The 14,432-nt window shown below is 31.0% G+C and overlaps 1 protein-coding gene across 1 annotated transcript in view; it reads left to right on the top strand.

The window, feature by feature from the left end:
- The first annotated feature begins 541 nt into the window (after positions 1-541).
- LOC143918061 (myrosinase 1-like) overlaps positions 542-14,432 on the top strand; it is a 19,627-nt gene continuing 5,736 nt past the window's right edge. Inside the window, exons 1-7 of the mRNA XM_077439728.1 lie at positions 542-755; positions 4,211-4,300; positions 5,627-5,739; positions 6,936-7,511; positions 8,519-8,613; positions 9,575-9,880; positions 12,343-12,584. Of these exons, the coding sequence (XP_077295854.1) occupies positions 4,227-4,300; positions 5,627-5,739; positions 6,936-7,511; positions 8,519-8,613; positions 9,575-9,880; positions 12,343-12,584 (1,406 nt within the window). The 5' untranslated portion in view covers positions 542-755; positions 4,211-4,226. The remainder of the gene's footprint in view (positions 756-4,210; positions 4,301-5,626; positions 5,740-6,935; positions 7,512-8,518; positions 8,614-9,574; positions 9,881-12,342; positions 12,585-14,432) is intronic.

Raw genomic sequence — 14,432 nt, 5'->3', positions numbered from 1 at the left:
CAATAAATAAATATGAAAGTTCTGTATATAAATGTGTAGATCCGTTTGATATTTTCTGCCTGAATCAAAGCTTATCATTTTTTGTTTAATAATGAAATTACTGTGTTACTGAATTTTAAAGGTTTGATTCCTCGATAATGATAAATCGTTTATTAGACTTTTTCAAGGTTTTTTATGATATTAAAATTTACTTCTTTAACAAATATTATTTCTGTCGATTAAAATTGTATCTTTCGTCTATTTCTTGGCAATATTAAAAGATCTGTCTTTTAATTCCTACTCCTTTCTTATTTTAATTTATTGAGAAGTCTCCTAAAATATTCCACAAAGTACATAATGATCATATTTAAATTATTTTCTTATAAATTATAAATTGAACTTAAAATCTAATTTTAAATTGAACTCGATCTAATCTTCTGGAATATATTTCCTAAGGCTTTTTCATTTAAAGAAGTTCATTTTGGTCAAAATTTACGTTGAATTGAATAGGTTGAGAGACCCTGGTTGGTCACGGTGCGCCAAACGTAATCGCTAACCTCCTGATCGAGGCTCGATTGGAAGTCGACGAGACGTTTGGACCAGCACAAGAAGGTTCGATGGACATTCTAGTCCAGGTCGTTGTTGGAGTTATATTTAAGCCCTCATCGCCATATGGAGCGTTAGTCAGCCGTCACATGTCGATGGGTGCAGTCTCGCGATAACAATTATTAAAACATTTTTGAAATAAGTTTGTTTTTTGAATAAAAAAATTAGAGGTAAGAACTCGCGGTAAACAAGTACATATCCATAGTATACTGTGGTCGGTAGTGTGACAGTGTGGCGGGAAAAGTGCAACGAATGTAATTTTTCACGCTTCGATCGTTACGAAAACGGAGTTTTGTGCGAAAGTGTAATTATTATTTATTGTCAGTGTGACTACTAACGTATCAGCTGTTCGTTATGTGTGGTGTTTAATAAGGAATTTATTTAGCTTGGTGAAAATTTATTTTGTTTTAACGTCTATGACATGTATAAGTGGCGTAGTGATATACATATGTACATATGATCATGGAAAGTTTATGAAAGATTTATATTATAGGCTTAGTTTTGTGCTCAATTATATCGGATGCTGAATTGCTTTTGTTTATGTATGTGACTGTTTTCGTTTGCTTAAGTTCAAAATTTATTTATTATTTAACTTTAGTTCATTCAAAATTTGAATTTCGTCAATGCAAGTTAATAACATGTTTTGCAAAGATTGTGCTTTTGATATAATGATTGGTTAGAGTTGAAAATTAGCTGTCGAAATTTTAGTTTGCAAGATAAATTTTTATATACTCAATGTATGTACATACATATGTTAGTGTTTATATCAAGAAACGTATATGTGGATAGATTTTCATGATTAAGTATGCATTTGGTGAAAAATGGTAAATTATTTTTGATATGGGTCTGCTCTTAAGTATAGTTGATCGTTTGTTAGCAGGTTTAAAAGATCAGATCGATTGCTAGCAAGTAATTGTTTATGTATTTACTAGTTTGGCAGTTCGATCATAAGTAATTATTGTGTTCGGATTAAAGGTACTGTATACTAAAGGAAGCTCCCAACGACTTTTATTTTTAAAATAATGACGGGAACATGAAAAAAATGATGATTTTCTGAAAATAGCGCTTCCCCCATACAAACACTCATTGCGAGCGCGGCGCATTTTGTATGGGGATTTTTTAGCGAAACGGCGACTTTGAATTCTCGTTAAACATTCAAAACTTATTGTAATCATCCCAAATAAACTTCAATAAGTGAGTAAGTGAGTGTTTGTTTTCTTTAAAAATAGTAAAAAGAGTCAAAACTCTTCTCGAAAAAGAGTTATATGAAAAAACGTACTTTTTCGAAATTTTTGATAAAACAATTGGTTGGTGGCACAGGACATTATTTATGATCAATAAAATTTTTGATTTAAAGTTTCCTTGATATGACGAAAGTTTTTGCCTAGGTCCATCTATGAAAATCCAAAATTCGCATTTTTTGTATATGTACATATGTATATAAAAATACTTCAATGCTTAAAAGTTAATTTTTATGATTTTTGTTGGTTAAAAAATGAGGATCGTTTTAAAAATTCTTAACTCCAGATGTCTTTTTGTTCGCAAAATTCATATAATAAAAACGATAGAATCCAGAAATATTCAGAGTTTATTCGTCATGAGAATTATAAAATACTAGTGGTTTTACCCGGCTTCGCTCGGTATTTGTAATATTAACCACTTAAACATGGCTAATCTAATAGTAAACATATTATTAAATTTATTTGAATACTTTTATTTCATTTAAATTAATTTGAATATTCATTTTTTTTTATTAAATTTAGCATCACGGATTCTACAAACCAAAACTTACAAACATACATACATACATACAAAGTCTTTTTCGAAATTATATCTAATCTAATATATAATTTCGAAAGAGACTTTGTATGTTATTATGTTTATATTTTTGGTTGTGAACATCGATAACAAAACAAAGTTTCTATAACGACGATTAGATATATATTTTTTTCGATTCAAATAAATTTAATAAAAAACAAATGAATATTTACTATTAGATTCGCCATGTTTAAGCTGTTTATATTACAAATACTGAGCGAAGCCGGGTAAAACAACTAGTATATAATATGTAAGTATGTACGTAAGTATATTTGGTTGGGAGCATCGAAATCAAATCAAAATTTATATGACGACAATATCGATATATTGGTAAATATTATTTTTTTTCGATTCAAATAAATTTAATTAAAAAAAAAGTGAATATTTACTATTAGTTTCGTCATATTTATACTGTTTATATTACAAATACCGAGCGAAGCCGGGTAAAAACACTAGTATTATTATATAAAGTGATAAATTTTCATGACATAAATTCTAATATAAACGTTATATAATATAAGCGTTTGTAAATTATTCAATTGTTACAATGGTTAAACGTATGTACTACGCCAATATATAATAGATAAATAAACGTCGTGCAAATATTTTAAGTACGACTGAATGGTTTTGCTCAAGTTCAATTTGATTCAATTTACTATAGAGACGGGTTGGGCTTTCTTTGCACGTTTTGCGAGTTAAACGAACTTTGACATTGAACCATGCGTAATCTTTTCTAAGAGAGTAAATAAATTTTTAATAGTAAAGTCGAGGCTAATCGGTCAACGCTCTTCCGGAAATTGAATGGTTCAAATACATATGTATGTGTGTATATACATAGATGAGGTTAAATTAATTCGTAATTGATATGAAAAGATTGAAATTAATCGATTATATGTATATGTATTATGTGCTGTGAAACACTCTACATCGATTTATCTCACATTCTTACTCAAAATGACTCAATATAAATTGTTGAGCTGATTAATCGATAAATAATCATTAAGGTCGTTTGGTCGATCATGCGATCATTATTGACATTTTTCACTGTGTTTAGAAAGGATTGCATTTTTGCTCGTTAATATTATACAAAACGACTGTATTTATAAGAATATGCTATATGCATATAATATGTATGTAAATTGATTTATTATTAAAATGGTTGTTAAACCCTTCAAATGGATTTGCATACAATCAATTATATATTGTATATATTTTAATGTAGTGTTATTAATTTTAAAGACATTTAAGTATAATGTATAATTATGCAAATATTGAAAAAATGTTGGGTGTTAATAACTAGGAAGTTACTCAACATTTAAGACGTATACATTTTTTGTTTATTTTTTAATAAAGAGAAAAACTTACATGTTATTTTTTGTCACATGTAAAATTGTCGTGCGTGTTTTACGATTTTCTTGATAAGATTGAAGGCTTCACTTAATTATGACTCGTTATTTGAAATCATTAGTGTTACATTGTGTCATAATTGGTCGCGTCGATATATTCGGGGATTTTGATAATTTCTTTGGTTCGTAATTTACACAATCGGATTTGGTATTATTATGGCGGCTTATGCTAATTTTATATAATATAATTAGGTTGAATTATGTACATATATATATATATATATATATATATATATATATATATATATATATATATATAATATATATATATATATATATATATATATATATATATATATATATATATATATATATATATATATATATATATATATATATATATATATGTATATTAGATGAAATTTTGCATTTTGTGTATATTGAATCTTGATTCATTTCAGATAGTGTTCTGTGAAGATGGCAAAAAGAAATTTTTGTAATAAATCAATTCTAGCAGACAGTTTAATGAGGATTTCGTTGATATTACTCTGGTAAGTATTTTTAAGTCTACGATAAATGTTCGCTTATAATCATGATAAAGTTTTATGATACAATTGGAGATGTGAGAATGAATTATTTTACTTGTTTTGTTGGTAATGATTTGTTTGATGTAGAATTTTCGAGTCATGTGATGTCAAAAATCCCAAACTATTCGGAATATGTAGTACGAAATTAAAATATTATAAATAAATTTAAATATTGTACTTTTGCCCAATGAAAAATGTAAAAAGTATGGTTGTAATTATATATGATTTAATGAGCGTTCCTTTCGAAGGAAAACTGCATAATAATTATTGGTCTCTATTCGAAACAATCGCAGTAACAGGATTATAATAATCGCAATTATACGAAATCGTACGGAACGACTTGATTTTGTATGGAAAAAAGTCAAAGTCGAACAAGAGTCTTTCAAATTTTTTATAGAGTTCAAGGTGTTAAAATGTATGGGATTAGTTTTTATGCCCAGATAAAATTTTCATCTTCAACACTCAACTAAACATTGGTAATAAACTCTATCAAATTCATTGTCTTACAGTGGTTATTTTTTATTGTTACTAATCACATGCTAAAGTTAAAAGTTCAAAAATTTTTGAGAGCATATAAGGGCATTTTTTGAGAGCATATATATTTTGAGAGGGAATAATAAATTTTCACGCATGTTTTTTGTACACTTTAAAAAGTGACAATTTTATAAAGACGTATAAAAAAATGGAAAATGATCAAATTAAAATCGAAATTATCTTGAATATTTAATTATAGCAAAAACGTATTTTATATGTACAAATTCATTCTATTTAATAAGTTAACACTTTCCAAATAATTTTTTTATTTATCATTTTTTTTTGTCTGCAATCATATATTTTATTTTTTGTCTTTGTATCACATACAATTTATTGTATGCATATATAATATATGCATAAATAAATATAACAGATTAGTATATGCATATAGCAGTTTATGACATACATATGTATATGTATACATACATATGTATGTACGTAGTCCGATCAAATCCTGAATTAACAAGCATAGGAAGATTGTTTATAATAAGATTAATGACCTTCTGAACGCATCAGTTTATATTATCGAGAAAATAATTTAAAAATTAACGAAATTCAGATGTTTTTCTTTGATTTGTTGTAAAATATTAGAAGCGGTGAATATTTTTATCGTTTTTTGAGTTTAAGTTGTTACATTTAATTGAATGGATTGTTAATAGGATAATAATTGAGTTGATGAAAAATTCCATGTCAATTTAAAAATGCATGTAGTGACATTTCATGGCAAAACATAATGTTATTTCCGCTTCTTTTTAGTTTTCAAGAATGTATTGCCGGTAGAAATTTTTCTGATTTGGTTTTTCCGGAAGATTTTCTTTTCGGAGCAGCTACAGCGGCTTATCAAATAGAAGGCGCTTGGAACGTGTCAGGTTGGTACGGTTCTTATTTATTTAAATTATACCATAACAATTGTTAACGATCTATAGAAAATTGTAAAATTTAATTTGACATTTATCCGTATACGATCCATGTACGATTGTAAATTGCTTGTTAAATTGTGTATAGATGTCGTTCAATTGCCTCTATAAATATTATTAACAATATTTTACTAGAAGTGTGTAAATAACTATTCCATGTTTTTAAATGAAATATATTGGTTTTTGTTTGATTTATTTTAATTTGTTTACTCAGATTTTACATGCGTTATTTAAAACACGTTAAAGCACATACACACATGTGCACCTGTAGGTGTGGGTAACTTAAAATAAATTTAATTTAATTTATACAGGTGATTCTGTCAATGTTTTAACATCAAAAAATGGTATGTAGACGTGTTCAAATTAAACGACGATTTGGACAAATTTTTAAACACTTAGTGGAATTTATTCAAAAGTCCAGTATAAACTGGGCGGGGTTTGCTTCCGTCGGTTTGAATTAATTGTTCAAAACATAACCGTCGTTGCGCAATGTATTCATGTAAAATTAAATATTTAGATTGCGTCAGTGCTTTTGCAAATGAATCGGATCGACGAATGATAAATAATTTGTAAATTACGAGGATTACAATTCCGCCATTTTGTACAAGATTTCTTCTTCGCAGTATTATTTATTTTTCAACTTAATTGTTTTACTGGCCTTTAATTGCTTAAATTACGTCGGAATTGTAATCTTTCTGTTTCTCTTTAAGTGTACGGTACACATTTTTAAAGAGCGAAATTTTTTCCATTTGTAATTGCTTCAATCATATGAAAATGTTTGTGTTTAGCAAGCCAACTTTGACGTTGAAAACTTGAGCTAAAAACACACCTGTTGACGATATACTTATTTATATTTAATATAAAAATCTACTATTTTTTTTTGCGTAGGTACCAACACCACGATTCATAGAAAACACAAATTAATGTGTTTGCGTTTATTTCAAGCTTGGTATTATAAATATTCATTGACAGTGATCTTGACCGCATGTTGTATGTCGAGTTGTCTACATACATATGTAGAATTGATTGAAACAAGTTTTATACGCATATTACGCTTCATAATTATGTTTTAAAACAGTGGCAGAGTGATAAAATGATACACAATATGTTAATTACTTTGATCTAAATTAATCTACTGTCGATTTCAGGGAAAGGAGAGAGTGTATGGGATCGATGGACCCACGAACATCCTGAGGTAATCCGAGACGGAACCAACGCAGATGATGCGGCAGGTTCCTACTATAATTACCGACAAGACGTGCAGTTGCTGAAAAGTTTGGGAGTAGATTTCTATCGATTCTCCATATCATGGCCCCGACTGTTGCCTACGGGTTTTTCCAACAAAATCAACAAGGACGGCGTGGCCTACTATAACAATCTGATCAATGAGCTCATCAAGTACAATATCACACCCATGGCAACTTTATACCATTGGGATTTGCCGCAGAGGTTGCAGGACTTGGGAGGCTGGTCGAATCCGCACATCGTGGAATACTTCTCCGATTATGCGAGGATCGCTTTCAACCTGTTCGCTGACAGGGTGGGCATTTGGACGACTTTTAACGAGCCGATGCAGACATGCCTGGAGGGCTACGGTCTCGCAAATAGGGCTCCTGCGCTTAATCACCACGGTGTGGGGGAGTATCTCTGCACCCATTATCTCCTCTTGTCTCACGCAAGGGCCTACCACATTTATGACAGGGAATTCAGACCGAAATATAAAGGTATTTTCAATCAATTTCATAGCTCTATTAATAAAAGAAAATTATTTATCGATCCGAGTCGACATGTAGCTACATAGTTATTTAGGCGAGAGGTATTTACATAATTTTAGAATCGGGATATTTCAAATTTATAGTATCAATGAATCATTCATATTCATTGGTTCTTTTGGCAATTTATCTCATTTTGAAAACTTTGAAGACCGACAATGTATATATATGTACATAACGAAGATGAACCAGACATTGATGATAAATAAAACACTCAAAAATAATCCATATGAATAGTTACATATATGTATATGGAGATAGTCATGTTCTATTCTAGATAGGGCCGCCTCGAGGATTTTCAATATAATTTAATAAAATGCAATATATATAAAAACGCAAATTAAAACAATGAAATTAATTTTAGCATCAATTATATATCTAGACCATTAAAAAGGGACATTTTGACCATTAAAATTTTATTTTATAAGACCATATTACGTCAAAAAACATTAGTTTAAATTCAATTTTCAACAAGAATGATATCGGGTTTTCGGAACCCTAGGGTGACACCACTATGAAAAGGGTCAGGGTGGATATCAGAAAAAAATCAACAGTGTTTTACTTGACAATCGCTCGTGTTTTCAACATTTTTTTCAATTAAATCATTAATTTTGCTTAAAACTAAACTAGGATGAGTAATTGGCGGCCCCTTCAGAGCTAGCGCTTCGGGCCGATCCTGCTTCTCGACAGAATTGCTATTCTGTAGAATTGTATAAATTTCCATTCTGAAATTACTAAGAATTACTTTCATCTGTTTTTATATGAAGGCTAAATGTAAGTAAATTTAGTATGAATTTTTGTTTTGGGTACTTTTTTTTTGGATAGAAATTTTTTAATGTATGAATGTATGTAGCGTAGTATTTATATATTTGATTCGTCTATCCAGGTTATGTCGAAAATCAGTTACATATATAGGTCCACGTGAATTTTCGTTTATATAATTTTTCACGTTGTTTCAGGTTTAATCGGAATCACGTTGGACTCTAATTGGGCCGAGCCGAAAACAGACAGCATCGCTGATAAAAGAGCGGCTGAGCTTTATTTGCAGTCACATGTCAGTTTGAAACTTTTTTCTTTTCGTTTTATGCAACTTTATTTTTATATACACGTTTGTTATACACACATAAATCGATGTCAGAAAAATATTTGTGAAATTTTGAGATTCTTTGAGAAATTTATCTTTAAAGTTCTTTTTATCGGTAAGGAAAAAATGTGGACATGTGACGTTTCGCCTTTATTATCTGTGATCTTTACATGTTCGGATTATCTTTGGGGTCTTCCGGTGGTATCTGTGGAACCATTCGAGTGTGAGACTCGAACGGTTTCACAGATTCGAGATTCGAGACTCGAGAATTATGTCGTTGAATTTCTTAATTGTGTAATCATGCACAATACCGGTTAAATTTGAGATACTATATATATGAGATACATTGGAGAGTTGATGTTAAGACGTTTTGGGCTGATTTTTTTTAACATCTTGTTTTAACAAGACAAAGTTCCTTATTAAAATAATTCCTTTCAAATAAAATACATGTTTAATTTTAAGAATCATATTTCTGATGAAAAGCTTTTGCACTGATGAAATATGTAGTATCAATTTCATGTAAACAATAGTTTCTAAACAAAGATAAAAATGATTTGTCGTCAATATCTCAATTTCATAAATATATTATATGTAGATTCAGTAATGTACGATGTCTTCATGTAAATATTAAACATACATATGTATGTATGTATACATACATATATGTATATAAAGATAAGCTCAAACATTCTTTCACACTGTTGATTTGTGATTTATTTATCTAGTCACACTGTAAACTTACTGAATATATAATTTATTACAGTGATTTTTACATATATGTAGATCTGTTCTTAGAAATATCGCAGCAAATGGTGGTTGTCGATAAACACTTTATAAGATTTATCTCCCAACACATATTTATTTTTAGGGCATATTGATATTGTTTTTTTAAAAATTGATCGTTAATATTGTGTTCACCCGTGTTTTTTAGGCTGGTTGGTATGCTTTCCCCATTTTCTCGGAGAACGGTGACTATTCACCCCTGTTAGTGGAGAAGGTGGCTGAGATGAGCAAACGTCAAGGATACCCTCGTTCCAGACTGCCCAAATTCACAAGGGAGGAAGTGGAGTATGTCAAAGGCACTGCCGACTATTTTGGCCTAAATCATTACACCACCTATTTGCTATCGTGGGCCGATGGACCCGTAGGACAAGTACCATCGCATGAAAATGACGTGGGCATTGTGAGAGTGCAGGATCCCAGTTGGCCCTCGGGAGCCTCGTCAGATTGGTTGAGAGTGAGTTTTATATTCAAATTAAGCTATTTCGTTCCCGGTTGGAGTGCGTTCGAAAATGTTCGATATGGGAATTCGATAGGTGTTGTGAGGGATTTGAGGCAGTTTTGTCCCCTATATTTTTGCTATCGGTGATATTTGCTCTGTCGCCTTGAAGGGTTTTTTTTTCATATATATTATCATGTTAAGAATCTTGTTTTTTTAATGCATACGTAGTATCGGATTGTTGATTTATTGATTAATGCTGCTCGCACGTAAAAGATAAGTTCTTTACGGTAAATCCAATTGACTTATTACGAGCGAATACGTACATACATATGTATGTAGATAAGTACCCCTTATAAGTACGACATCAATCATAAGATTGTTATTAATTTTTACATGGAAATTTTAATATGTTGTAGAATTTTTAGGTAAATATTGTGTACCTGTTCGGGCTTCTGATTTCCAGAACATTTCCAATTCCTGGGACAATTTTTTTTTCAATTTAATTTGCTTTTTATTAATATAAAATTTATTTATTTAAAAAACTTAACAATGTATCTATTAGCTGAAAAAAATGTCATAATAAAGATAAATTAATTTGAAATAGCTTCTTAAAAATACTAAAATATTTAAATGAAAATCTGAAAGCCTATTTCTCGATTTGGCACGAATATTTCCATAAATGGAAATAGCTCTTTCAGTTCCGGTCGGAGTTAGTTTTATAGTAAGGGACGAAAACATTTTTTTTTAATTATTTGCTTTTTCTGTTATCGGCGTGTATATTTTCGTTTATTTTATAAATTCGAAGCAATTTTTATAAACGTTATTTTGTAGTTTTGTCTTCGGTAACTCCTTATTTAATTCTTCATTCATCGTCAAACACATATTTGTCTCATCTTCATAAGAATCTAATTGATTTTCTTCTATTGTGGAATCGTTAATACAAGAAGGATACTCTCGCTTCATAATAGTTTCATCGTAGGGTATATATGTACATTCGCTTTTATTAAACCATTTAAAGAACGTTTTGACTAAAATATTTTTTCCGAGATTCGGGATAAGAATTCCTGGGATACGGAACATCCAAAATTGCGAGAGTTCCTGATAATTTTGTCCCGGGTCGACCCGGGCAGAAACCCTAGTACCTATACATATGTATGTATGTATTACACGAAAGTGTTATACATTACTTATAAATATTTAGTGAATTAACAACAGCATAAAAGTGAATGAAAAAAATGTTATATTTGGTATACAATATTTATAATTTTACAAAGTTTCCAACGAAATTATTTGAGAATGACCGTTACGATTTATTTATTATACAACCCAAATTGCAATTAGTCGCAGCCCCCCGGTGTAATCTATTTATTTATTTACAGGACGAAATGGGAAACTTCTAATAAGCCAGGAAAGCGTAACGTGCACGTAGGACGTAATGTTGGGATATTTTTTTTCAAGGCAGATCAAATATTCATTAAATATAGTGTTGCGTAGGGGTGGTTGGAGGATCCAAGTAAAAGGCCAAAGTCGTGTCACAGCATTTATTGATGATTAAGGAGATACGCGCACTGGCAGTACTCCGTCCAGAATGTCTTGATATCGCCTAAGTACCGCCTTATAAGGGGCAGGTTACTCAAAGCATCTTCAACGTCCGGTTTGCTTGCCTATTGTTATGGTCACGTACTAGATGTCCCACGCTACCGGTGTGGGTTCTAAGAACTCCACGAGAATGCAACCGAGTACCGCTATCGCCGCTAAGTGCATTCGGGGGAGGTAATCCTCGAAACCAATTATAACGGTCGCACAGTGTCAGGGATGCGCCTCAGCCTAATCCGATTGCTCTTAACCGGCGGCTCTTTTTAGTATACGTAACAATAGTATAATATCTAGGCGTCGATGTTTGTTAAATTTTTTTTGCGGCAAATGAGTGTTTTCAAAACACGTGTCGAATTGTGTGTATGCGAAAACATACACATGGTTTTTAGAGAGAATTCGCCATGTTTCGGTCGGTCGATTCGATCCGTGTCAAACGTGTATGACTTGAATACGGATTCGTATTGTTTTGCACGTCTATGAGAAAAGTTTGTATTGTATGTATTATATAGGTATATTGCACCGATGAAAGAAATGAGAAATACGGAAGGAATAAAAGGGTGAGTTCAGTAAAAAACCGGAGTTTACATTGAAAAACACGGCAAATATGTGCGTAAAAATTTCGCACGTGCTCGTATCGCAAACAGAGATAAAGGATAAAATTCATTTGAAAATCAAACATAAGAAAGCAGCGATTGAACGAGGCAATGCAATGGGCCGTGGCCGTGTAAAGCAGGCGTTCGTTTGATCTTTCACCATTTATTCGACACTGGCGAAATGGGGGTGGGTCACGGGCGCGAGGGAAATGGGTGGGTTTTTCGATGCTGTTTTATTTTTTTTCCTGCTAGTCCTGGCTGTTTGAATAATTCTTTTGTGCGTGTCAGGTGGCGCCTTGGGGGTTTCGCAAGCTATTGAACTGGATCAAAGACAGCTTCAATAACACCAGGGTGATGGTAACCGAAAATGGATTCTCCGATTTTGGCGATCTGCAGGACCACAGGAGGACTACCTATCATCAAATGTACATTCATGCGCTATTGGAAGCAGCCAATATTGACGGATGCAATGTGCGAGCTTACTCGCCTTGGAGTCTTCTGGATAACTTCGAGTGGGACAGGGGATATGCGTGAGTGTTTTCTATTTATGTATAAAAGTTTAATAGATAAATGTTTAATATATATAATTTAATAGATACTAGATAATATGTAGATAATCAAATGGTATACATTACTGTTTTGGTAGTGTATAAATGTATTTGATAATCCGATGAATTGATAAATGTAGTCGATTCGAAACCATGATATAAAAGGGCGTCGGGGAATGGAATTAGCGTCAGTGACTCATTTGATATAATGTTAAATTTATAGCTGTTGATAAGGTTTCGATGTTATTTCATTATAAATATGGCGATTTTATTGAATTGATTTATTTTCTGTAATACTGTACTAGTTTTGTACCCGATGAAATATCATCGCATGGGTGTTGGCATATTAAGTTATTAAATAAAAAAAATTAAAAGAAACGTGTCGTCGGTCACATGTTCGATCTCCATGCGGACGTTTTTTTTTCAAACACCTTTTAAATATATTTAATTTTTTAATATGAAAAAAAAATGATAAAAATTACCCATCCACCTACATACATATAAAAAATATAAAACACCGATAGAAAAAATAATTTATTAATTAATTAATTAAATCAATTTTCAATAGATGGTGGTTCCTCTACCAAGCGGAAACATTAGTTGCGATCAGTATATATAGAAGTTTTTTCTTTTGTTATTGTATTCGTATATATGTACGTTTTGTTGGATGTATTTTAGCTGTGACGTACATATATACATACATTCATATGTCGAATCGAAACGACTGTACGGCGAGCGTTATCTCGGACAGACAGACAGACGGAATAGCGATATTATATTATACTATATGATTTGTACGGTTAGATAAATGTACATGGAAAGACAATGAAAATAATTGTCGAGTGCAATTTAGTACCTACATTTATATACATTTTGCAACTGTGTTTTTTGAAAAGCAAATGCGTTATATTAAGTCGATTGAGTATTAGATGGATAAGAAAAATCGGATCATTTTCTGATTAAAATTAAATAATTAAGTTTTTTAACTTTTTTTTTAGACACTACTTTTACTACACACCTTGGAGAAATCGACTATTGGAAATTGGGTCATTTTTTCAGGAGTTTTATTTCTAGTTTCTAATATTTTAATCTATATAGACAGTTTTCAATTCGAAGATATGTATGTATTTGTAATTTTTAAAATTATTCACGATATTCTTGAATATGTATACGAATATAAAAGCAAAAAGTTGATTACGTTATATTGTATTTACATACATACATATGTAGGTATAAGAGTTATCCGGAAAAACTATAATTGGTTAATATAACCAAAAAATTAGATATCCATATATTATTTTTATAATTAATGTCTACTAGACAACAAAGTTATCATTATAAAAGTTATCATTGTAATATGTTGATGAATTAATGTTATGTGTTAGTAACAATATTATGTGCTATTCAATGATAATGATATAAAATTTTAATAAGTCAAAATTTTTTAGACGTATTGAAAAAAATTGAGCTTTTCTTCTTACCCTTTATAAAATTAACTGATCGAAAATCTCTAAATCCTACACGATTGTATGTCGTATTCAGAAAATTTGCGGTAAGTTTTCATAGTAACTGTGTATGTATGTGTAATGTATAATTGCAATAAGCGGTTATAACTAAGGGCCGGATAACCAAGGTGCCTTCTTGAAAAAAAACAGACCCAGAGGGTGCTGTGTATTGTTCATTGCATTGTTAACGGTTCGCCGATCGTTTTTTTTGGACTCTAGCTTTGTAAATAGAACTAAACCGCCCCGATTCCTAGAAAAAGCACTGTGACTATCCGGTGTCTAGTTATAACTAGAGGTAGGATAGTCACAGTGCTATCCATTGTTC

Source organism: Arctopsyche grandis, chromosome 10, assembly GCF_051622035.1.
Source record: "Arctopsyche grandis isolate Sample6627 chromosome 10, ASM5162203v2, whole genome shotgun sequence".
In the NCBI taxonomy this organism is placed as follows: Eukaryota; Metazoa; Arthropoda; class Insecta; order Trichoptera; family Hydropsychidae; genus Arctopsyche; species Arctopsyche grandis.
Note: the sequence above shows the minus strand (reverse complement) of the source record. Positions and strands in the feature narration are given on the sequence as shown.